The sequence below is a fragment of the Larus michahellis genome, chromosome 1 (assembly GCF_964199755.1).
Source record: "Larus michahellis chromosome 1, bLarMic1.1, whole genome shotgun sequence".
NCBI classification, from domain to species: Eukaryota; Metazoa; Chordata; class Aves; order Charadriiformes; family Laridae; genus Larus; species Larus michahellis.
The window spans coordinates 121,869,888-121,894,383 of NC_133896.1; the positions used below are offsets into that span (position 1 = coordinate 121,869,888).

A 24,496-nucleotide genomic window follows, 5' to 3' on the forward strand; every position below is an offset into this window, starting at 1 on the left:
TGTTGTGTGCACGCCCTTCCCTAAGCAATGGTGCAGGAGGTAGGGGATGGGAATGGTTGAAAGGCATTTGAAAGTGATGGAGAGGCGGGAGTTCAGTGAAGTAAGTCTGATGGCGATTTCCCAAGCAGAACCAAAAGCCTGGGCAGAGTTGTCCAAAATGAGAGCAGGTCCAGAGTTCAAGCCAGACATGTTGTTAACGACAAAATGTGTGCTGAGCTGGCCTTATTTAGCTAGCAAATGAGATGATACAGAACTCCAGGATAGTCATCAGAATTTCTAGGACGTTGATGCTTCCGGGCCACTTTCAAAGTTAATTCCAAATTGAATTAGGTATGATACTTGATAATAAAAAACTACATAGAAGGTGTGTTTGTTATCTTGCCTGAGGCACACAGAGGATGCTATTGCTTCGTTCAAATACTGCTGCTTAGCAAAAATGAAAGGTAAGAATAGGAAAGTCAAAGACTCTTTTGGAGAATTAACAGATTTTAAGCACCTAAAAAAATAGTAAGCAGTACAGAGTTTATTTTTTGGAAAGCTTTTCTATTTATATTCTTCTATTTTTTTTAACACACTGCAGAATGATTCGTTCAGAATTTAAGTAAAGGCTGCTTTGGTGCCTGCAGCTTTGTGGGATGCTGTGAATTTGGAGAATTGAGTAACAAACAGAAGGAAGAGAGGGACTGGCGGTATCTGGCAAGAAGGTGCACCTGCTCTTCCTCTCTGCTTTTTCAGCCTTGGTTAGAGGTAGCTTGGCTTTCTGTGTTTCCTAGCCCAGCAACCAGGCTTTTTTTCCCCCCTTGCACGTCTACATCCTTACCTTCTTCCCAAGCAGACTGCCTCTAAGCAGCTGGGAAGGGAGCCGATTGCCCCTAATCAGCTTAGTGCTGGGAAGCTCAGAACACTAAATACAGATGGCATCACACCCCCCACCCCCCAGGATGCGGCATGCCACTGCAATTTTCAACGAGGCATCTCTCCCTCTTAATTTTGTTTGGGTGGACTGAACACCCTCTCAACTACAAAGCAGCAGAATGCCACACCAACTTCTTGACAGAATTTTAAGAAACCAGAGACAAACATTGCAAACATACATGTATTTTGAAAGCAGTAAAAATTGTAGTCCTCCAATACCATTTTTTCACTTGCAACTTTGTCTTTCCTGTAGTTGAAATAACATACTTTAAATAGGAGAATACAGAAATGACTTACATAAAAACGTTAATAAAATTTTGGCTTACTTTTTTTCCATCACAAAGGGCGAGGCAGTCATATTCTTATATGGGATAATGTTTTATACCACAACATAATTTGTGGAAATTCCAGTTAAACCGCTAGCTGCAATAAAAATAATGCAGAAAATGTGGCTTTGGCATACGTTTTGCTGACTCCATTTTCAAATTTCAGTCTGTAAGGAAATCACCTGCGACAGGATTCATCTCGTATGAGTTTAGATGTGTCCAGCACAAGCATCATCCCCCTGAGCCAGTCACCCTCAGGTCCTTGTACAGTCAGTGTAGAGAAATAGGCACTTTTCCATCAAGGACCATCTGATCTGGTTTAGACATGTACCTTGGGACGAGAAGTATCATTTCACTGACTCTGCTCACTAGACCTCTGTTGGCTCTAGGGTCTGCAGACATGCAGTTTATACCCATCTGATACTTTTATACTCTGATAAATCCCTCCCTCCATCCCATGGTGGGGAACCCAATTAAATGCCATCCAATTTCTGGAGGCTCTGCTCACCCCTGTTTCCCACCTAGATCAGTGGGTACCTGCAAAATAGCAGGTACTCAGCATCTGGCAGAAACAAGCAGAATTCAAATCGTGTGCAGGCAGCTTTTGGCCCGGGGATACGTGGCTTCAGAGCTGAAATGTGGCAAACCCTGAGAAGAGCAGATGCATGCGCTTGATGAAACAGCACAACTTCAGCCAGAGCAGGCAGCAGGGAATAGGCAGAGTGGGAGGGTAGCGGGAGGCAAAAAAGCCTTGCTGGCTCCACTACCCCAGTTCACTTAGGGCAAACCATTAAATAATTGACATTTGTGTATTTGGCACTGCACAGGACTGTGAATCGGTGTCACAGAGGCATGAACAAATACCCCGGTCTGCTCCCTTTGCGGTGGGGCAGACCTGTCACAGGAGTTAGGTGGGCCAGTGGGGAGGGCTCTCTCTGAGACCCTTACAATGCAAAAGGCATTTTTTCCTTACCCTCAGGCTGCAAAAAAACGCACCTTTGATCTGCAACTCCCTGTACAGTCAGGGAAGGAAAAGAAGTTACAATAACCCAAGCAAGTACAGCCTAATTGATAACCCCCAGGGATATAACTTGTCCGCTAACAGACTATAAAGGGATCTTCATGTTGTCCACTAATGTCTAACATCTGTGATATTTAATTACCTGAACTCATCTTTTAAATGAAGAAAGTGTGCAGTAATCCTTCCTGAAGCCCAACTGAGAAAATAATATTTATTAGCCAAAGGCCTAGTTTAGAAACAGATGGGGTGTAAAGAGCTTGAAGGTGGTGTATAGGAAGAGTGTGAAGCAGGAGAGATTAATTGTTAAGTAATTGAGATAGAGGGGAGCTGTGTTGAATGCAGACAGCACAGAACAACAGATATCCAAAGCTCCGGGATTTCACTGGGACGGTTTTAATTTTAATGGTGTATTTCCAAAACTGCCTATGTGAATCCATGGTGCTGAAGAGCGACAAGAAGCAATGTCGGGCTAGTGGCCAGCTCTCCTTTGAAATGTGCCCACCCCATCCCTCTTTACCCTGTCCCCAACTCCCTGACTTCCTACTTTGTCTCTCTTGCTTGCACCGGGACCTCCCGGCATAAGCCCCAGCAGGGTGACTTGCTGGAGCGGCAACATTAACCCAGCGCCTGCACACGTCATTGCTGGGTCTCAACTCCAGCAGAATTAGAAAATGCTGTTCCTACGCTTGAGGAAAGACACAGCAAGATCTGTTACAAACTACAGTCATTACTCCATAAAATTGGTAACTGCACCAAACAGTATACCTTAAACTTTTCTCCATCCTACAAAGATAATTAACAACTTGGCTATGTGAACTGTTAGTCCTTTTCTGCTCTGCCTTTTTCAGACTTCCATGAGTATTTCAAGAGCTAATCTTACGTTATGCTTAAACATTGCCCAATGTTAATAATCAGGCAGTGTTTATCACTGAGAAGGTTTCTTTGCTGGCCTTGAAATCCTCACCTTGTTTTGTACTAAGAGCCACAGAGCAGGGAATAGGCAAATAAAGAAAAATAGCATACTGGTGTTAAGGAATAAGCTCTGCAATGGGTAAGTGTAGGTGAGAAACAATCATCTCCCACGTAGTTCCATCAGGTCAGCAGGGTGCAAGTCCCATGTCAAGCTCATAACCTGAGCAAGAACTGAAACTGATACCTGAAGGAGGTATTTAGAGAAGTGGTGCAGATCCAAGGGACAGCTGAAAAGAAGAAGCACTTAGGAAGAGGCAGCTCCAGTGAGCTGGAGGAGGCTGCGCCACATGGGGGGCCATCAGCCACCAAACCTGGGCAAAGGTGAGCTCATGGGGACTGGGGGCAGGAGAGGGCTTCTCGAGGGGTGCAGCCAAACACAGCATTCATATAAACATAACGAGCTGACTTCAGTGGTTGTGTCTATAGCCTGCCATTTCTTCCGCAAAATTCCCACCACTTTTATGCCGTGGATATTGCTTTGCTATTCTTTCCCACAGTGAAAACCTGAGGTAAGCCTTCTCCCTTCCAGCCAGGGTCCTATCCACCACTGGACAGGAGACAACATGGCAGTGCTTGTGGGTGGTCTGCACAGTTGAAGACAGCTCTGTCTCATATCTGAAAGCTTTGTAAGATGGGACTTGTATTGCACCTGGGGGATGCGGCCAGCCTTCAGGCCAAGGGTCAAGAACCCTTCAGCAAGGGTTAGGACGAGTAAACCAGTATTACCTATGTAGAAACAGAGATGACTGAGATGTGTCATTCTAATGATATCAGACCCCATAAGAGAGACGTGAAATAATTGCCTTATGATGGATCCAGCTGCAAGACCTCCATTGCCAGATGCTGAGACTCCATTCCCAAATGTTCAAGAAACATCCCTTCTGACCATGACTGTCCCTGTTCTTTTGTTTGACTGGCAATGCACAACTGGACAAGCATAAATTCTATGAAAAATAGCTGTGGGATTGTTTATTTATTTGTCTGTTTGTTTATTTTTATCAGAGCAGGTATTAGACCAGAGGGAATGATTTATCCTGTAGTATTTCTCATCTCGTGGTGGCTGCATCTTCTCTTTTCCCACCCATTCCAAAACCCTGTGTTCAGTCTGTCCCCACTCTTTTCACTCTTAAATATAAAAAAGTATTTTTATATATGCATACATAAAACTGTTTAACTGCATGTTTTTTAAATATGATGCCTCACTCCTGTCAGCTAACTTTTCTGTCCACTCTGCACCTAGAAAACTACGACTATTTTCTGTTCAAATAGCTTAAGTAATGCTTTCACATAAATCACTTCTGAGAAGAGCAGGACTAGAGCAGGCTGCATCTTCTAGAAAATGACTTCTTGCCTACAAGCAAAACTACTGAAGCTTATCCTCACACCAGAACCTGCTGATTGCCTTTTTTTGTGTGTGTGTAAAGTGCCTCCATAAGCCAGAGAAATTACCGAAGATGTGAAAAGATGTCTTTTATCTGGAACAGAAGAAGGCCTGAGGGATGAATCTGCAGCTGCCTTACCCAAACTAAAAGTTACCACTTCTTTCACACCAGCTGCCTGCTCTGCACAAGAACATGGTATTTCTCATCACATTTAAATGCAAACTCTCACAGAGGCACATAGTGCTGGCACGGTCACATATAAAGGAAAGCTACTTAAAAGTGTGCAAATTTTTTTTTTTTTTTTTTTTTACACAGAGAGTTTCAACGTTCCCTCTTACAACTTTTTGAAGTTGATAAGGATACATTTTCCTTCTTAATAATGTTTGGTGCAGCCCAAAGATGGCTTGGGAACACATTTCAGATACTATGTAGCTGCTGGGACGAGATATTGCTTCACCTGTATTTTTAAGAAACCCTGCAAGACTGTCGGGGTGTCAGCAGCAGTGGAGGTGTTAGTGGTTCCCTTCATAAACCTGGATTTGGGAAATGGCATCCCTCTCCTTGTTTTGGCGGCAAGCAACCCCCCCAGTACCTGGGTGGCTGCCAGCCCCACCTGTCAGCAGGCCCAGGGCTTGTGCGTGCCAGGCCAGTGGCCAGGGAGAGCAGCAGGGCGTCTGGAGGGGCTGCGAGAGATGCTGCATCTGAGGCCGTGGGCAGCAGCGATGGGGACAAGCGAGGGCAGAAATGGGGCTCGGGGGGCTTTGGGGTGGGAGGTGAGGCCCGGGCAGGGCAGGCAGCAGGTGCTGGGCAAGCGTGGCCAGCCCCGGTGGGGCCGGCAGAGGAGTGGGGCAAGATTTTGGCCACTCTTTGCAAAGGCTCCAGTTCCGCTGAGCACCTGCAGGCAGCCGGCGGGCAGGGAGGAGACGGTCGAGGAGAGACCGGGCAGCGCTTGGTGCCACCACGGTCACCTCTCTCTGCCAGCTGCCAGCAGCAGCCAAAATCCGTGGAGAAGCGCTTTAGCAGGGTGGGGGCGGGACGGCGGGGACCCTCTGGTCGTGCCCTGTGCGGGGGAGGCGCAGGAGGAGGAGGAGGGCGGGTATCTGTGGCTGCCGCCCCCCCGCACACACAAACACACACACACACACGCACACGCGGGGCCCTGGGGGCGGCCGTGCGCAGGCGCCGCCGTCCCCCCCGTCGGTGCCCGGCGCTCATCCCCGGCGGCGGCAGCGTCTCGGCTGGTCCGGTCCCCGCTCGTCCCGGCGGCCGGACGCTCCCGCCCCGCTGCGCTCTCGGGCGGCGGCCCCCGGGGGAGGCCGGCATGGCGGAGAGCCCGGGAGGGCTCGGCGCCCCTCCGCCGCCGGAGGGGAGCGACGTCCCGCGAGAAGGAGGCAATGAGGAAGCGGCGGCGGCGGCGGGGGAGCCGCAGCCCCCGCAGACTGGGGTGTCCCCCGAGGGGGCGGCGGAGCCCCCGGACGGGTCCCCCGCCGGCGAGGCGCCGCGACTGAGCGGGGAGGCGGCGGCTGGGCAGGAGCCGGTCGCAGCGGCGGTGCCTGCCGGGGGCAGCGGCGGGACGGGGAGCGGCTCCCCCGAGGGGGCGGCGGAGACCCCGGGCGGGCCGGGCGCGGAGCAGCAGGGTCCGGCGGGGTCTGAGCAGCGAGATCGCGACGGGGGCGACCCGGGGAGCGAGGGTCTGCCAGGAGGGGAACCGGTGGCGGCGGACGTGGGGGTAGACGCGGCCGAGGGCTCCGCGCCGGCAAGCTCAGACCTCGAGCCTGAGGAGGCGGCCCCGGCGGGGACCGAGCCCGAGGAGGCGGCCCCGGCGGGAACCGAGCCCGAGGAGGCAGCCCCGGTGGGGACAGACCTCGAAGAGGCAGCCCCGGCGGGATCCGAGCCCGAGGATGCGGCCATGGCCCCGACGGGGCCAGAAACCGAAGAGGCGGAGGCGGCCCCGACGGGGCCAGAATCCGAAGAGGCGGAGGCGGCCCCGGCGGGGTTAGACCCCGAGGAGCCGGTGAGGGAGGCAGCCCCGACGGAGACAGACATCGAGGAGGCGGCGGTGACAGCCCCAGCAGGGACAGACCTCGAAAAGGCGGCGAGGCAAGACCCCGAGGAGGCTACGGCGACAGCCCCGACGGGGCCAGACCCCGAAGAGGCGATGGGGCCAGACCCCGAGGAGGCGGTGAGGGAGGAAGCCCCGTCGGGGACAGACCTCGAAGAGGCGGAGGCGACAGCCCCGTCGGGGGCAGACGCCGAAGAGGCGCTAAGGCAGGCAGTCCCAGAGGGGACAGACCCCGAGGAGGCTGCGGCGGCAGCCCCGGCGGGGCCAGACCTCGAGGATGCGGTGCAGGAGGCAGCTCCGGCGGGGCCGGTCCCCGGGGAGGCTGCGGCGACAGCCCCGAGGGGGGCAGACCCCGAGGATGCGGTGCGGGAGGCAGCTCCGGCGGGGACGGTCCCCGAGGAGGCGGCGGCCCCGACAGAGAGCGAGGTGGCTCCCGAGAGCCGCGGGGAAGCGGAGTCGGCGGTGCCGGCCGGCGGGGGGGCCGACGGCGGCCGGTGGTCGCCGGGTGTCCCCGACGGCGAGGACGGAGCGGAGAGGCCGGTGGCGGAGCGGGAAGCCGCTGCGCCGGCGGTGGCAGGAGAGGGGAGCGCGGCCCCGGGGGCAGGGGAAGGCGGCGCGGCAGCGGCGGGACAGCGCGGCGGGTCCCCGGGCCCCGGGGGCGGCGAGTGGGACGCGGCAGGTCGGAGCCTGAACGGCGTGCGGGGCCGGGCGGAGGACGAGGAGGACGAGACGGGCTCGCCCGCCGCCCTGGAGGAGGAAGATGAAGATGAGGAGAAACAGGAACACGACATCTCCCTCTTCGTCAAGGTAGGATGTGAGGGGCTGCTGGGGAAACCTGGGTTCACGACGCTCCCCTCCTCCAGGAGCCCCCGGGCAGCTCCTGTGATGAGTGGCATTTAAATCTGGCAGGCAAAAATCCAGCCCGGCTAAGGTGATTTGGTTATTAACGCCCAAAATAAACTTGCCTCTGGGTCCTCATTCCTTTAGCAGGCAGGATGGGACAGGGGACTCTGGGCGCTCAACCCAGAGAAGCCCAGACCTGACCTGCAAGGTGGTCTCCCCCATAGTTTCCCGTGGTGGGCCCTGTGCTGGGTTGCTTGAGGTTTCTCTAGGTTTAAATGCAAAGGGTATGCGGGGATTTCTGTTTCCGTGGAATCAGGGGCTCTGCTTGTGCCCTCATCAGTGTGGGGCTGGGACCCAGTGCAGGGGTGGGAATCTATCCGGCAGCATCTGTTTGGAATTGCTAGCTGCGACTTGTTCGTTGTTAAAATTCTCAAGGAATTTTAAGATCTTCATAATGCATCATGGGGGCTGAGGTGGAAGAAACTGGAAAATATCATTTAAAATGTGATGCTGGGATTTTCCAACATGAACCGTGACTCACAGATAATTGTCCCAAAGTTTGGCAAGGCTGGATTCAGAGAGTCAAGAAGCTGCGCAGGAGTGTAGCATCCCTTGTAATTGTCCAGTTTGTGTATGTTCGGGCAGGGAAAATTTAGGTTAGAGGGAAATGGACAAAAAAGAGGAAAAGTTGTAATGGTATTAAAACTAGTTTCTGGTATTTTATAGTGTAGAGCTTTAGAGCTTCTTTCTATCCTGTGCCTAGAATCCCACGAAGATCTGTGGGACTTGGTGTGGAAACAGCATCCGTCCACAGAGATGAAATATCAGATGTGAAATTTCTGTGTAAAAACCATCCTGAGATGTCTTTCCTCCCTCTTCTCTGACCTGTCTGGACTAAATAAAGTGTGGAGGAGGGTGGGATGTTTTTCTCAGAGTAGACCTAAAACTAAGGAACTAAAACTAGGGGAGCAGAAGGCATTTGGGACCTTCTCTGCTACAAGCCATACCTCCCATGACAATACTCTACCTCCTGAGTTGGCCGAGACTGCTTCTATAGCAGCCGAATTAAAAGCCGTGAAAGAAAAACTCATTGCCAGCCCACTTCTGGATGAGGGAGGTTAGGGCTGAAGCAATATTAATGCCTTGATTTATCCCACCTCGGTGCACACTCCTTTTTTTCAAGGCTGAGCTTCCTTTGAAGCGCTGTTACTTGAAAAAGGCTGAGGCTCTTGAAAATACTCTGAGGCTTACACATAGCAGCATTGGATGTGCTGGATAATGCCATACTGTAAAGATGAAAAATAATAATGGCTGATGTTGGTGGATGCTCCTCAGCCAGTCCCTAGTTTAAGCAATTCCACGCAGGCTGGGATGGATTCTGTGCTCTAAAGGCACCTCTGCCTGTCAGGTTGGTGTACAGTAGCTAGATGGTAACGCTGGAGCCAAAATCTGTGATTTTGTCTCAAACAGCAGGAGCCGTTACTGTTGAGCCTGGCAGAGGTGATTTATGACTTTCTGGCTCACAGATCAACAAGCTCCTTTGCAGGGACACTTTTGTAACTTCCTCATTCTCATTTTATGCTCTTGTATCCATCAGGGAATTCCAGAGAGTGGCAGAGGCCTAAAGTCATAAAGGCTACCTGTGTATTATTGCACCCGGTGCACGCTTTATGGGAGAACAACGTGGCCAAAATTAGAGAGCAGACTATAAAAAGAGCATCTGTTGTGACTTTGTAGCAGCCAAACATTAGGATTAAGCATGGTTTTTGAAAATATTTATGAATTACTAAAGACAGAAGGAACGTTTTCATGATAGACTTAGCACTAGTAACTTAAGAACACCTTGAAAATACTACAGCTGCTCTTCAATTGATTTTTGCGGCCCAGTATTACAAAGCTTGAATATTTTACCTCACCTGGAGCTAGATTGTTTTGTTGTTTTTTTTTAGTTTGAGATTGGCATGAGTTCCTCCAGTTCAATGCAAGAAAAAAATGTCTACCGGAGAGCTCAGCATCCCCCACTCACCAAAATGTGCCGGGGCTGCAGTGCTGGGAAATGAGAAGCGCTTCTCTTTCCTGCTGTCGGGACAGTTCATGTTCCTGATGCTCTTGCTGTCACCTGGAGACATGCTCGCTATCTTTCTACCCTTCTCTTGGCAGCGGAAAAGGAGATATAAAAAGGGGGAGACTGGAAGTTCTCTGTGGTGGCTTAAAGTAGTTTTTAAGAGCGCATATATAATGCTGTGCTTAAATAGGTGCTGATGTATTTTGATGGGAAAAGGGGGAGAGTGGTTTCCAACATGGGACTGCGTGAACACTGGCGTTTGGGAATTGTTAAGTATCTGTATCTGACCATGGCATGTAATCTGCAGACACGATGCTCCTTCCTGAGCAAGTGCTAAAACTCAAGGGTTAAGGAAGTGAGAGATGATCCAAACTGAATGGAAACATTTGTTTCCAGCCTGAAACACTTCCCTTCGCATGCATGTTTCTAATGCATGTGACCACCCCTCTTATGCTCTATTATATCCCTATTCCGTGCCTGCCTATTAGCTCTTACGTGCTTTCGAGATGTTGACACCCACCTCTACTTTGCAAGTGCCGCTGACCTCTTTCACCCTTCTGCTGTGTTTCTCAGCAAGTACTTTGTCTACTTTCTCCCATGCAAGCTGGGGGCTTCCTTGGAAATATATCATCCATCAGCTCCCTGACCTTTCTTCAAACCTCTGTTTAAAACTCTGCCCTTCTGTAATGCCACTGGAAACTGAGCAGTGATTAGGCTGTTTAAAATACTGAGATCATTGTTTGTCCTGTTCAGTATGACCCTAATTTCTTTGTCATTTCTATTTCTGTTTGTTTCACCTGCCTTTTAATTTTTGGCTTGTTAATGGTCAAGGTGGGGATTGTCTGCCTGTTATCTGTGCCTGCATGCACAGCGCTAGAGACAGGAGGTCCATGCATGGTTTGATAGCACCATACAAATACAGAGAAATGGTCAAAGTAAGTCTCATAATAGGAGAAAATTCACAAGAAAATAATACAATAGTAGTGACTGAATGATCCTCAGTGGTTTTTTGCTAGGGAGCATTACACTAGACTCAGCAGACATAAAGTACCTTGTAGTCTTTCTGTAATAACATTTTGAGAATAACAAACAGAAGCGTCACCATCAGAAAGAAACTTTTCAGATAGAATTGTATGATGAACAGTGTTTGTTGTTTTTACTGTTGTTGATGAAGCTTGTTCTTTTTAGAGAGTTTGGTGGACTTTTTTCTCTTCTGCTTCCTGATGCTTTGCATAGGTTCACTTAATTTTACATATACGTATCTGAATATTTTGAATATTGTGTTACCTCATGCCTCTCATGGTGAGGTGGGTGGCAAAATTCCTGCTGGCTCCACAAGCACGGGTAGCAGCAATTGTGTTTCTAAGCTGATTTGGGTTGCTATGCAGTGCTATTTAGTTTGAACTTAGACACCCAGGGCTCAACACTGAGAACTCATGCTGTCTGAGATACTCTAGCACTTAGCAGCATCTATGGGAGAGAGACTGGACCAGCAGCTCGATGTTGGGCAGGCTACAGTGGGGCATCTCCAAAGACAGCAGACGTCTGTGTTTGGGCAACCTAACTGTGCCCTTAATGGAGCTGAACTGCGTTAAGACTCCTTGGCTGTAAGAGCAAGACCATATCAAAATTGCTTTGAGGGTGTCACTAAGTGCCTATTTGATTTCCATTTCTCCCATGAAACAACACATATCGTATATTTCCTTTAGATAGTAATATTTGATGTTTCTGGTGTTTCCAAGTCAAGTGTTTGCAAAGGTCATCCAGATATACTTTCTGATCAGTCTTTGGTAATTCAGCTAAGCATATCTAGCCCCTTGGGTAGGATGCCTTGTGGATGTTGAAGCTTGCTAGCTGGTCTTCTAAGGTTGATGGTAAAGGCAGGCTTTTTTTTTTTTTTTTCCTGTGGCAAAAGCCCTTTTTTTTGTCAAAAGGTGTCTGTAAATGACATAAATTTATCTTACTATTTGAATATCGCAGAACTCTCACCAAAATTATTCAGTTAATTTTAAGCAATCTAAACATTTATGTAGGACTTAAAAGTTTATTTCTAAAATTAAGAAAAAAACCCCCAAAACACAAAAAAACCACTCCAAGGTTACCTACCAATCAATTTTAAATTTTCTTACAGATAGAAAACTAAACACCAGAATCACAACTGCAGATTTCATCATTCCAAAGATTTCTAGGGATAGTGATTTATCTGTAAGTGCTGAACATAAACAGTTGGCCAAACAACCCAGCTTGAGCACAAGGCCTTCTCTGAGATTGCTCGTCTTACAAAACAATTCTTGCTTAGTTTCTATGTTAAATGGTATGTAGTAAAAGCTGACCATGAGCCTAAGATAATAGATTTTATCCAGCGAAAAGTAATAGGCTTTATTCAGTTTTGTGACATTCTTGGTTTCTAAATCAAAGTCATTTATTTTCATTCAGAGAGTTACTTCATTCCTACCAGGGACCAAGGTTACTTTACTGATACAGAATTTCCTTGCGCCACTCTTGAGATGTGCTTGACTGACTTGACATACTTAGAGCTGTGCTGAATTACCAAAAGTCATGATAAACAAGAAAGTAAAAGCCTTGCTGTTAGTAGAGACATAGGCACAAAAGGTGCATCTCTGCCTCCAAACACCGTAGTTAATGTATACAACTTAAAAGGTAATGGGTGTTTCATATTAGAGTGCAAAAAAGAATCTTCTGTCATGTGATTGATCTGTGGTTTATATATTTTTATATTTGTACTTAAGATCTCGATTTTTGCTCATTGGTACAATCAGTCTGTACATCAGTTAGGTGAGTATGGTTTCTGAGGAGAATAGCTGACATGCTGTATCAAAAAGAAAGCAGACGGGTGTTTACTCTCCTTTTTTAGTGTAGACTCACTGTAGGAACCCAGTATTTAGATGACCTGAGGAGGGTGAAAGTAAAGATTTGTACGTGTGGAGTTACTCTGGCTTCCCTTTTATAGATTAAAAGGGGTTTGAGGGGAAGCTTAGTTACAGGATATTTAGCCAAGCAAAGGGAAGTACCCAGACCTTGCCAAAGGTGAGCACATTGGATTTGTGTGATGCTACAGAAGGACACATTGCTGTGAAATGAGCAGGGGAGCATTTGGTATGGTTTGGGCAATCGTAGAAAGCAGACGGCTTATTTTTACCCCCAAACCAACCAGTGCTGCTGCATTTCACCATCAAAATCATGTCGTATTTTCCCTGAGGAACACGTCTGCTCTTTTCTCCTCACTCTGTTTTTATCCTTCTTGAGCTCCATTTCATGTACCTTCTTCAGAAGGCAGGACCTTTTCTCAAGTGCCACATTGCAGCCACTAAATTCCTGTCATTTTTTTTATACATCGTTTTCCTCCGCCATTCTTTCGGTTATCCTGTTTTACAGTTGGCTACGAGACCTGTCTGCTTTTATAACTGATTAGCTACAAAAGTCACCGCAGAACAAGGAAAAAATAATTCAGGAGAAAGCCACTTCCCTGGAGCAGAGCACGAGCACCGCGTAGGCTCCATCTGCTGAAACCAGGATCAAACCGAAGCTGGTGACGACTGAGCCTTGTGGGGCTGCCCAGCAAACCCAGCACAGCCCCGCTTTCCTGGCTGCTGGTTAGTTAGCTGTTTGTGTGGTGGTTTGGATTCTTTGACTACGTACAGCTGTACCGAATCAGCAGAGGGGTGCATGTGTGTTCAAAGACATTTTGCGGTTCTGTTCCCAAGACTGTTGTACAAAGCAGGAAGCTGGCTCCCTTCCCCTGGGTATTTGCCCTTTCTCAGCTCCTTTTTTTTTTTTTTTTTTCTATTTTTCATCTGGAATATGGCAATTTCAGGTTCCCTAATGCAGCTTAAGAGGAACTGGCATTACAAATTCCTTTCATAACTCTTCAGGTTATTGTGCGTGTGTGCATGCTGGGTGCACCTGCAGCAGTTTTTCTGGGGTTTGAGAACTCTTCCAGCGGTCTTCAACGCAACTGTTCTTGGGAGACTTTTGTTTGAAAGGCAATGATACCAATCTTTTTTTCTGAAAGATGCAAATTCTTTGCATGTGCAGTCTTTTTAATTTTTGCTTCCCATGCTCTCCTTTCTGGTTGTTCAGGTTATCACCTTTTTAGAGCTTAGACTGCTAAAAAGAAACAAGGTTCCTTGGAGCCGCTGAGTAAAGAATAGCTTTGAAAACTGCACCAAAATTGGTTTTGCCGCTTTGCTCCTGAAGGCATGCTTAATGGAGTAGCAGTGTGCTGTTTGTCTATGCCAGTGTCAGTTCTGACAACTTAGAATCATAGATCTCCTAGGTTGGAAGGGACCTTTCAGACCGTCTAGTCCAACCATCAACCTAATTCTGACAAAACCCATCACTAGACCATATGTCTAAGCACCACATCTACCCATCTTTTAAATACCTCCAGGGATGGTGCCTCAACCACTTCCCTGGGCAGCCTGTTCCAATGCTTGATAATCCTTTGAGTGTAAAAATTTTTCCTAATATCCAGTCTAAACCACCCCTGGCACAACTTGAGGCCGTTTCCTCTTGTCCTGTCACCTGTTGCTTGGGAGAAGAGACTGACCCCCACCTCTCTACAACCTCCTTTCAGGTAGCTGTAGAGAGCAATAAGGTCTCCTCTCAGCCTCCTTTTCTCCAGGCTAAACAACCCCAGCTCCCTCAGCTGCTCCTCATAAGGTTTGTTCTCCAGACCCCTCACCAGCTTCGTTGCCCTTCTCTGGACCCGCTCCAGCGCCTCAATGTCTGTCTTGTAGTGAGGGGCCCAAAACTGGACACAGTACTTGAGGTGGGGCCTCACCAATGCTCAGTGCAGGGGGAAAAAGGCCAAGTCCTGTTCCAGAAAGACACAAACAAAAAGATAGACATAAGTGATGAGAAATATCAGGTTGCATCTTTTTTGGGGTTTTTTTGTATGATCTAGTTATACTTCTTGGAGTCATCTTTTTGTCCATGCTTTGGAAGTCCTAAAACTGCATGTACACATAGTATCATACAAACTGTAAGCATCTATTTATTCTCGGTGTGACTGCAGATCTCTACTGTTTGCAGGAATGTTTAATGCAGAACTAGTTTTGAAATAAATGTCTTCAAAGCTACGTTCCTAGACCTTTTCCTGTTTTTATTTACTCTGAGTGCGCTGCTGCAGTAAAGCACCTCACCATGTGTTTTACTTTAAGCATGAGCTTAAAGTCACATGCTGTTTAAGCCCCTGGCTAAACAGGGAACACCTTCCTGATTCAGTCCTAGGGCACAGCCTGTATTTCTTGCTGGCTGAAGCCAGCAGAAACTTCTGATGAGATCAGCCTGCTGCCCAAAATTCAACCACACTGCCTCTGCTCCTTGAGTTTTGTTTTCATTAAAAGGCCGATCATACCTGTGATTATCACGGTCCAGGGGCAAGGATGGAAGTTTTCCTTGTCTGCTTTCTGCCTTCGGTCCCTGGTTGTCTGAAGGGAACCTTCATTTCATAAATCCTGTTGGAGAGAGCTGCAGCCTCTTCAGAAACGTTGGTGATTGCCGCACGAGGTGATTGCCGTGCAGCTGTGCCTGGGAATTGTCACGCTGGCTGGCTGTTTAAGTTGAGGCTTGATTCGTGTTTCTATCCAGATGAATAACAAACCAGTCTACAGGACTCACAGCATTCACGAATATAAAACATTAAGAGTGTTGTGAATGATTTTCTGGGCAAGGGGATGAAAGGGATTTGGCCAATTAGTGCAAAAATATAACTATACTGAAATTAAATTATTAGTAAATTTTGTGAAATTTTGCAAATAGTCTTCATTAAATAAAAATGAAGAGGTTTTTTTTTTTTTTTTTTTTAGGAAATATTACCTGTGATTCATTCACAAGGGGTTTAGGCACAGTTGCCGATAGGGAGAAGACAGCAGAAGCTGCATCATTAGCCCTGTACTTAGGACAGTGATGTGGGATGCGGGTGATTGAGGTTGTGATGTTACCTGCAGCGTAAGTGGAAGATCAGTGTGCATCCCTCTCCAAAGCCAATGCCATAGACACAGAGTTACAGAGTTATTCCTGCTCTCTCTTTGACACCATCAACATTTTTACCAGCAAAGTGAGACAGCAACAGAAAGGTGAAATGCAAGGAGCTAAGCACATCCAGCAACCCTATGGTTATGGTTTATTTGCTGTTATTTTCTACTGTAGCATACACAGATTTTAAATGGTATTCAGCAGCCCCTGGTTTTCACGGATCTTGGGACTGCTTGTGGAATAAGAGTTGTGTTACCCACGTGCTTTGAGAAATCAGAAGGTGGTAGGTATTAAAAAGATGAAAAGGTATCATGTCCCCTTCCCAGCATGGGTATAACAAATCATGCCCAGTCTTCTTGCAAATCTGGATTTCGGTTTTATTAGCATCCCTAACAGTAAAAATAAACCGGTTTTTTGTTGCTTAAAAAAAGTCTAATTCTATTTGTTAGATATCTTTAATACAAAACCAACTTTTTCTTCCACGTCTTCCTCCATTTGAAATCAGTTCTCTCCAGCACTTTGCTGCCCTGTTTGCAGGAAGAGGATTAGGCAGCCTTGTCATCGCCCCGCTTCCACAAGCAATTCCACCTTTTGGGGCTCTTCACCTTGACGGGTACCAGCGCGAGTTAGCCATCACAGGGACTCTGTGTTTTGGCCTTTCTTACAGTCTCATATGGATCAATGCAAAATTATATTTACAGGTAGTGAAAGGAAATATTATACATATTTTGTGGAAGGGGAAGTAAAGCATGGAGACTTACTCCTGTGCCATGGATGACTGTATTCTCTGTGTCTCCCCAAAAGAGGTCCTACTGCTTCTTTTAAAAAGTAAGAAATTCCATGTTCCTCTGACTCTGCCTAAGGAATGTAAGTAAATGCCATGTGAAGGTTATATGATTGTTTTCTTGCTCAGATAATAAAATGTCACGCTGTGATAAGGACTTGTATGCATTTCCATTTGCAATGCCTGATTATTTACTGATAAAATCCTGAACAAGTGGAGTGACTCTGTTGCAGTTGCTTTCAGTAACACCCACCTTGTCAGCGCTAAAGGAAAGTCTTTTAACTCCTTCCTAAAAATATTTAGCTTCCCAAAACAAATGGTGGCAGCTTGTACGGCCAGCCACCGACATGGCCGTTGGAGGCTTTTCCTGGGGAGGAAGGTGCCCGTTGCAGCCTTCTCCCTGACAGGAGCCTGGGGCTGGCACGCTGACCAGCTGTGGCATGTGCCATCTGCAGGGAGATGGTCGTTGTGGAGCCTCAGAGACAGGCAGAGGTGCAAAGGTGGAATTTGGATGGGATCAGACACTTCTCAGTGGTGCCCGCTGACAGGACAAAGGGCAACGGGTACAAGCTGGAACACAGGAAATTCTGTCTCAACATGAGGGGAAAACTTCTTTACTTTGAGGGTGGCAGAGCACTGGAACGGGCTGCCCAGAGAGGTGGTGGAGTCTCATCTGAAGATACTCAAAACCCACCTGGGTGCGTCCCTGTTTGGCCTGTTCTGGGTGACCCTGCTCTGGCAGGGGGGTTGGACTAGATGATCTCCAGAGGTCACTTCCAACCCCTACCATTCTGTAATTTTGTGATTTCTCATCTCCATTTTTTCCTCTTCATATACTGAAATTTTAGCACATCTATGAATATTCATAATAGACTAGAAATATAATTGTTACAGGACAAAGTAAACTACAGCAGGACTGGAGTCACAAATGCATGCCCTTTCCAAGTTATTCAAATGGGGTAGTTACAAAGAAGTTAAACATTTACTCAGATTTCAGAAAAATTCTCATTTGTGTCTTGGAGAATCATTGACATTTACCCGGTAGTCATTTTTGAAACTATTTTTAAAAGCTATTATGGAACCTGAGCGTTTTGTAAAAAACTAAGTTTCTTTCCGTAATGGTGGCAGATGAAACTGGAAACAGGATCCAAATATACCCTAAAGGCTTAAAAATGTTGGGGCCTATGCTGCCTGCTGAAATGAATGCGCTACCAACCCCTCAGCAAAACCATCACCCTCCTTTTTGCCAGGAGCACCGCAGGGGCCAGGGGCTCCCCGAGGGCCGGGACCACAGGGACAGTTCCTCAGGATTTTGAGGAATATCAGTGCTATTGGTTCGCAGTATGATTTGTGCAGTATATCTATGTTTAAAAAACTGTGTTTTAATTAGCAATACTGTGTCTCTCATAGTTTCCCAAAGCCTGTGAATGGAGGTGAGGTGGTGGGGAGAGCAGAATGAAGAATAGCCTTGAATCTGAATTTACACCAGGAGGGAAGGAATAGAGTTCAGGTCCCCCTTTTTGTCAAGCTAATGGGTATTTGCTGGTACTTGTGTCTAGTTTTTAACTGCTCTTTCAGGACACGTCTCTGCCAGTTCCCACTGGAGCTGACAGGTTTTTAATGTAATATTTTACCCGGTCATTTGAATTATTTTCTATGTGGACCAAAACGTCACATACTGTTGGAGGGGAACCCCTCCCGCCCCTAGTCTTTTCATCTTTCACTTTCACCTCTTGATTTAAACATCAGAATTAGGAATACCATTGGCAAATTATTTTCCAAGCCTTCACCGACCTGCTCCCTGAAGCTGCATAAAATAGCTTATTTATTTGGGTATTTCTGATTTATTTACTTATTTGTTTACAACACAAATGACAAATATTTTGTATGTGTGTACAGGTTTTGCATTTAGATTGAAACAGCATGGCTCTGTGTCGCAGGTTAAGTATCATATGGTGAAGTGTAAACCAGGATGTGTCACTGAAATACCAGTTAATCTGTTTTTCCCAGACCTATAATGTGTTCAAGAATATAATGCTCTTTTGTTGAAGTAATTCCCTGTAAGAATTTAAAAAGGATATAAGATTTTTTGTCTCCATGTAGAATGTTCAGCTGGTATCCTGCCACGTTATTAAATACGGATTAGAAATAGCATTGAGGTATTTAAACATAATTCTTGTAACAGGATAAATAGCTAATAGCATTTGGTTTCCTTGTGCGCTTGTGACCTGGTAATGTTCCCATTAACACAAACACAGACGGCATGAACTCTGTAGGCAGAATTCACAGCAGAAGGAAATTCGGGTTTTTGAACTATTTGGTATAAGATTAAAGCCAGCGATCTGTAACTGGGTGGCATTTCCCAGCTCTGATTTTCACCCATGTTCAGTTAAAAGGTTCTTGGTTTTCTTAGACTACTGGCAGGTTTTTGCAAATAATCTTTTATATTAGAATTACAGAATGGATAAGGATTAGGGGGAGTGATCTTTTTGAGGGCTGTGTATTTTTATTCATTAGCCAGCGTATTTCTGTTGTGGTTAAAGCGAACTTCAGGGGGAGTGGAAGGGGGCACCTCTGCAGCCATTCCCCTTTCCTTCTGCTTAAAACCTCCTCTTCTGAATAAACCAATTGCTTTTTTATTATTTTTTTTTACAAGCAATGGAGATTTTTTCACATCTCCATTAAAATAAAATGGCTTCTGTTTTGGAGGAGTGGCAATGATTACTTTGACAAGTCTTAGTCACTGTGCGTGAGTAATACACATATAATTCATTATCATAGTGTACTAAAAAAGTAAACAAATAACGATGACCAAAAGCAACGCCATTTTGAGAGAGACATAAAACAAGTATAATTCATGCAATACTTCAATTACTTGTCTAGGAGAACAATATTCCTAAATTGGGCAGGACTGGTTTAAACTCTACTAAATTGTAGATTAAGTTTTTCAGTCTTTGCTAGCCACAAGTTAATTTTCCTATTTATTTTTACATTTAATTTTCCTTGCCTTGCCCGTGTTCTCCTTGCCGTGCACAGTTCCTGGAAGCTTGCTTGTCGCCGTCATCTAAGTAAGCCTTGTAAAATAAGAGATAAAAAAGTAATAGTGCATAGATAATTACGATACAAAGTACTGTTTGTTGAAATAATTTTTCCAAGCTGTTTTAGGAAAAAAGTAAGCTGGCACAAGGGGTTACTGTATTCATGTGTTGTTGCTGGCGGCTAGGCACCTAAAAAACAGCAGAAAGGATGATTACGTTGTCTTAAAGCATTTAGTATCTGGCCAAGAAAAGGCTGTGCGTGATTGCTGCATGGTGACGCGCAGATGGAAACCTGGGAAAACGCTAAATTTTGCCCAGTTCTCCACCAGGGCTTGCTGGCCCCCTCCCTCGGTGCCCGGCTGCCGGAGATGCGGCACTGGAAGCACACCGCAGGCTGCTTCCCGGGTGGGCATCCCTGGGCGGCAGGAGCCTGAGGCAAAGGTCTCCCCAGGGAAACCTCTTTCTGCTGCCACCCAAATGCTGGTGCTTCCACAGGAGCATCCGATTTCCCTTTCCCCCTCCCCGCAGCGCAGGCTGAGAGGATCTGCTCGTGCAAGGAGCCTCCTTGAGACAGCTCTGCTTGGGATGGCCGGGGCTTAGTACTCAAACTATTAATTATTTAAGCAAACTATTGTTGAGCTCGCGAAGCAGTGGATTCCTGGTTGCCAATTGCTTTTGCATTATCACCACATGGTTATGGTGCTGTGGATGGTAGGTGGATAGATGCAAGCATCCTCTGTGCTTCATTAGTTGTCTTCCCATCAGGAGAGACACCAATGGTTTCTCTCTGAAACCAGGCCCGACACTGTCCCAGGTTATGCTAAAAACTGTAGTTACCAGAGTGGCTTTATTTTTAGGTAGCTGTAAGATCTCTCAGAAAATAAACCTGTAATTTGCATTTTTCCTGTATAATTTCATTTGATTTTAGGAAATTTTTAAAGAGCACTGTTGACTGCCTTTAACTGCCCTGTAGAAAGCCACAGCTGTAGCTGAAAATACCTGTGACAACGTGAAGGGCCTGACCCAAAGCTAGCCACAGCAGTGTGTGTAAAATCACAGAATTGGTTTACTTTTCTCTTTTGTAAGAGTGCGTGCACACATAAGTTTAATCTTTAATCTCTTTAATGTAAATAAGAGCGAATATTAGTAAAACCACAGCCTCTATAAATGTATTACCAAACATTGCCCATTTTAATCTTCACCTGTTCTCTCCTGTCTTTTGTTTGCTTTTACAGAAATATCATTTAATGGTTCATTTATTTATAATCTTTGTCAGAACCAGAAGGGCAGGGTGCAGGCAGACCCACTGCTCAGTAGAAATACGGGGCAGACTGTGATATCAAAATCAAATATAAATGGATGTTTCATCTAAGTAACAGGAGTGAGTTTGGGCCTTTTGTTTCTCATTATTTATAAAGTAACTGGACAAAGGTAAAAAGTTTATTGCCACAAAGTGGCTTCTTAATAAAGGAAAATTTCTTCCTATGCATCAAAAGCATTTAATTACTTACTAAGTAATTAAGTTAATGTCAGCAATAATTACTTACCCAGCAGACCGTGAGTAAGTAAATAAAGCAGCGAAAGTTAGAATAAAGGAGCCTTTCTCTGCTCTGAAATGGCTGCTGGCACGTAGGGGAGAGAGGGAACCGAAATCAAAGGAAATTACAGCTTCAGACTCCTTCTCCCTTTCTGTCATCTAGAGACGATTAGCATTTCCAGCTGTATATAACCCCTTTAAGCTGCGACCACTGCTCACTACATAAAAACAAGGTCGAGGGAAATATCTCATAAAGAAACTCCAGCACACTGTTAATCCCGCAACATGAACTGAGGACCAAGAGCATTCAAAGAACCATTTCTAGCAAAGGGCCGTACTGAATATATGAATTATGAAATCTAATAAACAAAATAATCATAGTAAGTTAACGCAAACCCTGCATGAAAGAAAGTATAGCATTAATTTCAGCAACCTAACAATGAGAAAAGCATTAATAATGAAATTGTTAGAAGATGTTATGAAATGCCAATAGGTGACCCGTCCAGGAGACATAAATCTTGTCCAAGCTTCAGATGTTAAAATGTGAGGTAGCAAGGGTTTCGTTATTTCTGCAGGTGGGAGCTCAGCCGGAACTCACATTCCATGCCAGAAGAGCCCATCAGCTCCAGGACAGAGCCCATCTTTTATTATCACTAATAATAGCTAGATAACTAATAAGGAGACGGCCAGTAATGTACAGCTGCATCATTAAAACCACAGTAGACGGGTATATCTAAATTGTCGTCCTGTTTGTAGGTAGGCTCAACCTTTAGCCTACTACTTATAATCCGTGGTCACATGAAAACCAGTTTAATGGTCTTCTGTGGTCAGTTGGAGCTGTGCAGGTGAAAAGTTAATTCCTTTTACAGCCTTGCACCTACACTCGTTTCCTTTCATTCTCTTCCCCTTGGCATCTCTTTTTGGCCTAGCTTTGGCTAAAAGACTTAATCTACACCATGTTTTATAAAAAGACTTCCAAAAATGCTTTGGCATTCCCACATCTCTGCTAATAGTTTACATATAAGTTTTCTGTTTGTTTTTTAAGTTAAGAGCAGTCTTTTGTTCTGTATTTGTACAGTACTTAATTTATGGCACCTAGATGCTACTATAAAGGTCTACATTTCCCTGTCTCCGTGAGGAAAAAAAGGAAAGCTGGGCTACGAAATCCTCCTGTCTAAGAATCCCAGCCACATCTTTTCCATAGGGCTGTATTTGCACTAGTTTTGCAGCTGCTCTGTGCCCTGGTGCCTTTTGCTCCACATCTTGACACACTTTAAGGCAGGACTCCTAAGAAATCATCTTTGTAGCCTCTTTTGTGGATAAGCATTAACATCTGATGGGTACAAACAACTGATGGGTTTCAGCAGTTGATCTGGCTCTTTGTCAAGAGGATTGGCTACGTGCATGTTGTGCCCCAGCAGTGGCCAGCCCCAGGGTCCCAGAGCAATCTCCTGATGTCTGGTCCAGGCACTCAGCGACTTACACCTGTCTTCTAGTGGGAGGTGTCCCTGCCCATGGCAGGGGGGTTGGAACTAGATGATCTTTACGGTCCCTTCCAACCCAAAACATTCTATGATTTTATGATTCTATGAAAGTTACTGCTCCTTATCACCAACCTTTTGGTGGCTCATAATCTTCCAGGTAAGCTCATTTTTGAATCAACATCCCACCCTTTGATGGTATTGCTTTTTGCAGGTGGGAGACTTTCTCCCCATCCATTGCCACTGCTGTTCTGTTAGATGACATTCTGGTACCATGTATTCCTATACCTTGTTCTGATGATTATCCACAATCAGGTCAGCTGGTGGCTGAGATACCTCCAGAGCCCTCTTGTACTCCCTTAGGCCTGAGCTGCTTCGATGTTTTCGCTGCCTGAGAGGATGCTGCTGCTGCAGCCATCCTGGGTTGCGTTTGGATCCTGTCCTCAAACTTGTGTCCCGTTGCAGCTGAGACACTTGCCTTTTGCCATTGCTGTGTGAGGCTACTGGGCTAAGGAGAGTGTTTTTTCAGTTGCCATCCCTAGGATCCTTGCATCGCTCCTTGTATTCTGTAAGTTGGGCCGTTGTACCTGGCCAGTGGATGAATACTGTCCTGTACTAGCATGTGTCCATCCCTAGTTGTAGGCGTACATCAAACATACAGCATCAGCAGTTAATTTGCAATGATTTGCTTAAGCCACTTTAAATAAAATGCTATTTTGTGCTAATTGCAGTCCTGTTCTTCCTCAGAAGAGGGTAACCTCTGTCACCATTTACTTTTTTGCTGTCTGGCTAGTCTTAAACATGTGGACTCTCTTTGTGCACAGCATCCTACTCTGTCTGGTGTCTGGCTGGAGCTCGCTGTCAGAGATACCGTATCCATCATTTATTTCCTTTTCCAAGGAATCATTCAATTATTTTAGAGTGTAAACTCTGTTTGGGATAGCTGCTGCTGTTTAATGAGTTATTTCCCCTCCATCATTACCCTGGAGTTTGCAACACGCGTTATTTTCCCTTGGACACATTCAGTGGCATGGCATGGCACTTGCCATCGTCTTGTCCTTGGAGTGATGTCCATGCTGTGGGCAAAGAAACAACGGTCAGCAAGGGACCTCCCAGCAGAGAACAGGTTCAAGCGCCTGCTGAAAGGGATCAGATCTCATCTTGAGACAAAATGGTTTTTTTTTCCCTGTTGTGCTGTCAAATATGCACATACATATTGATACACTTGTTAATTATACCGGAAACCTGATTCAAACCTTGTTGCTGTGGTGGTTGGTTAGGAGCCCTTCTGATTGTCAGCTAGAAACATTCATGGCCACTTTGCATTCGTTTGTTTTTGTTTCAGCATCACCCCCAACTGTCAGGAAAAAAATCATACTTGCACTGAGTAATCACATCTTCCCTCAGTCTTTGCTTTGCAAGTCTAAACAAGAACAGATTTTCCTGTCCTCTGTTGTATAATAGGTTCCTCATCTTCATCGTCATCTTACTAACGCTTGACTGAGTTTCTTTTAATCTTTCATGAAGGCGGAGGACCAGTTTTTTGCAGAGACATTCTTCAGGGACCACGTACGGTGTCTTGTGCTGTGGCTTGAACGCTGCCCTGCCTCCATGAAAGTGCCAGGTTTGATGTAACCTAAAGCAACGTTGCCTTTTCCCTATGGCTCCACCAGAGAGTTGGGTCAGACATACTGGGAATAACGCACTCTGGTCTTTTTTTTTTCAGCAGTTATTTCTAGCTGATAAGAAGTCTCCAAGGGTGGGATTCAGCTCACTTAAAGTTAAATGAGATGCCTAAACTATAGGCTATTTAGTGCTGTTCCCAGGAGAAAGCAGCACTACCAGTGGGCACATCATCCCAAGTGAGTGGGTGGGTGAGACAGGCAAGATGATGAATACTCAAGGAGTCTCTCTCGTTCTGTGTCTCTACTAACCAGAGACCTGTTTTTTCTGTCTGGCTCTATGTGACTCTTCCAGCTTCCTTGTGTAACATAACAGTCTGTACCCATTTTATTGTTTTTCCATTAACCCAGCACTTAGGGTTATCAGTTTGTGGGGTATTCAGTCTGT

General features: G+C 46.0%; 1 protein-coding gene across 1 annotated transcript in view; it reads left to right on the forward strand.

The window, feature by feature from the left end:
• The first annotated feature begins 5,868 nt into the window (after positions 1 to 5,868).
• CLIC6 (chloride intracellular channel 6) overlaps positions 5,869 to 24,496 on the forward strand; it is a 34,633-nt gene continuing 16,005 nt past the window's right edge. The window contains exon 1 of the mRNA XM_074572860.1: positions 5,869 to 7,485. Coding sequence (XP_074428961.1) covers positions 5,938 to 7,485 — 1,548 coding nt within the window. The 5' untranslated portion in view covers positions 5,869 to 5,937. The remainder of the gene's footprint in view (positions 7,486 to 24,496) is intronic.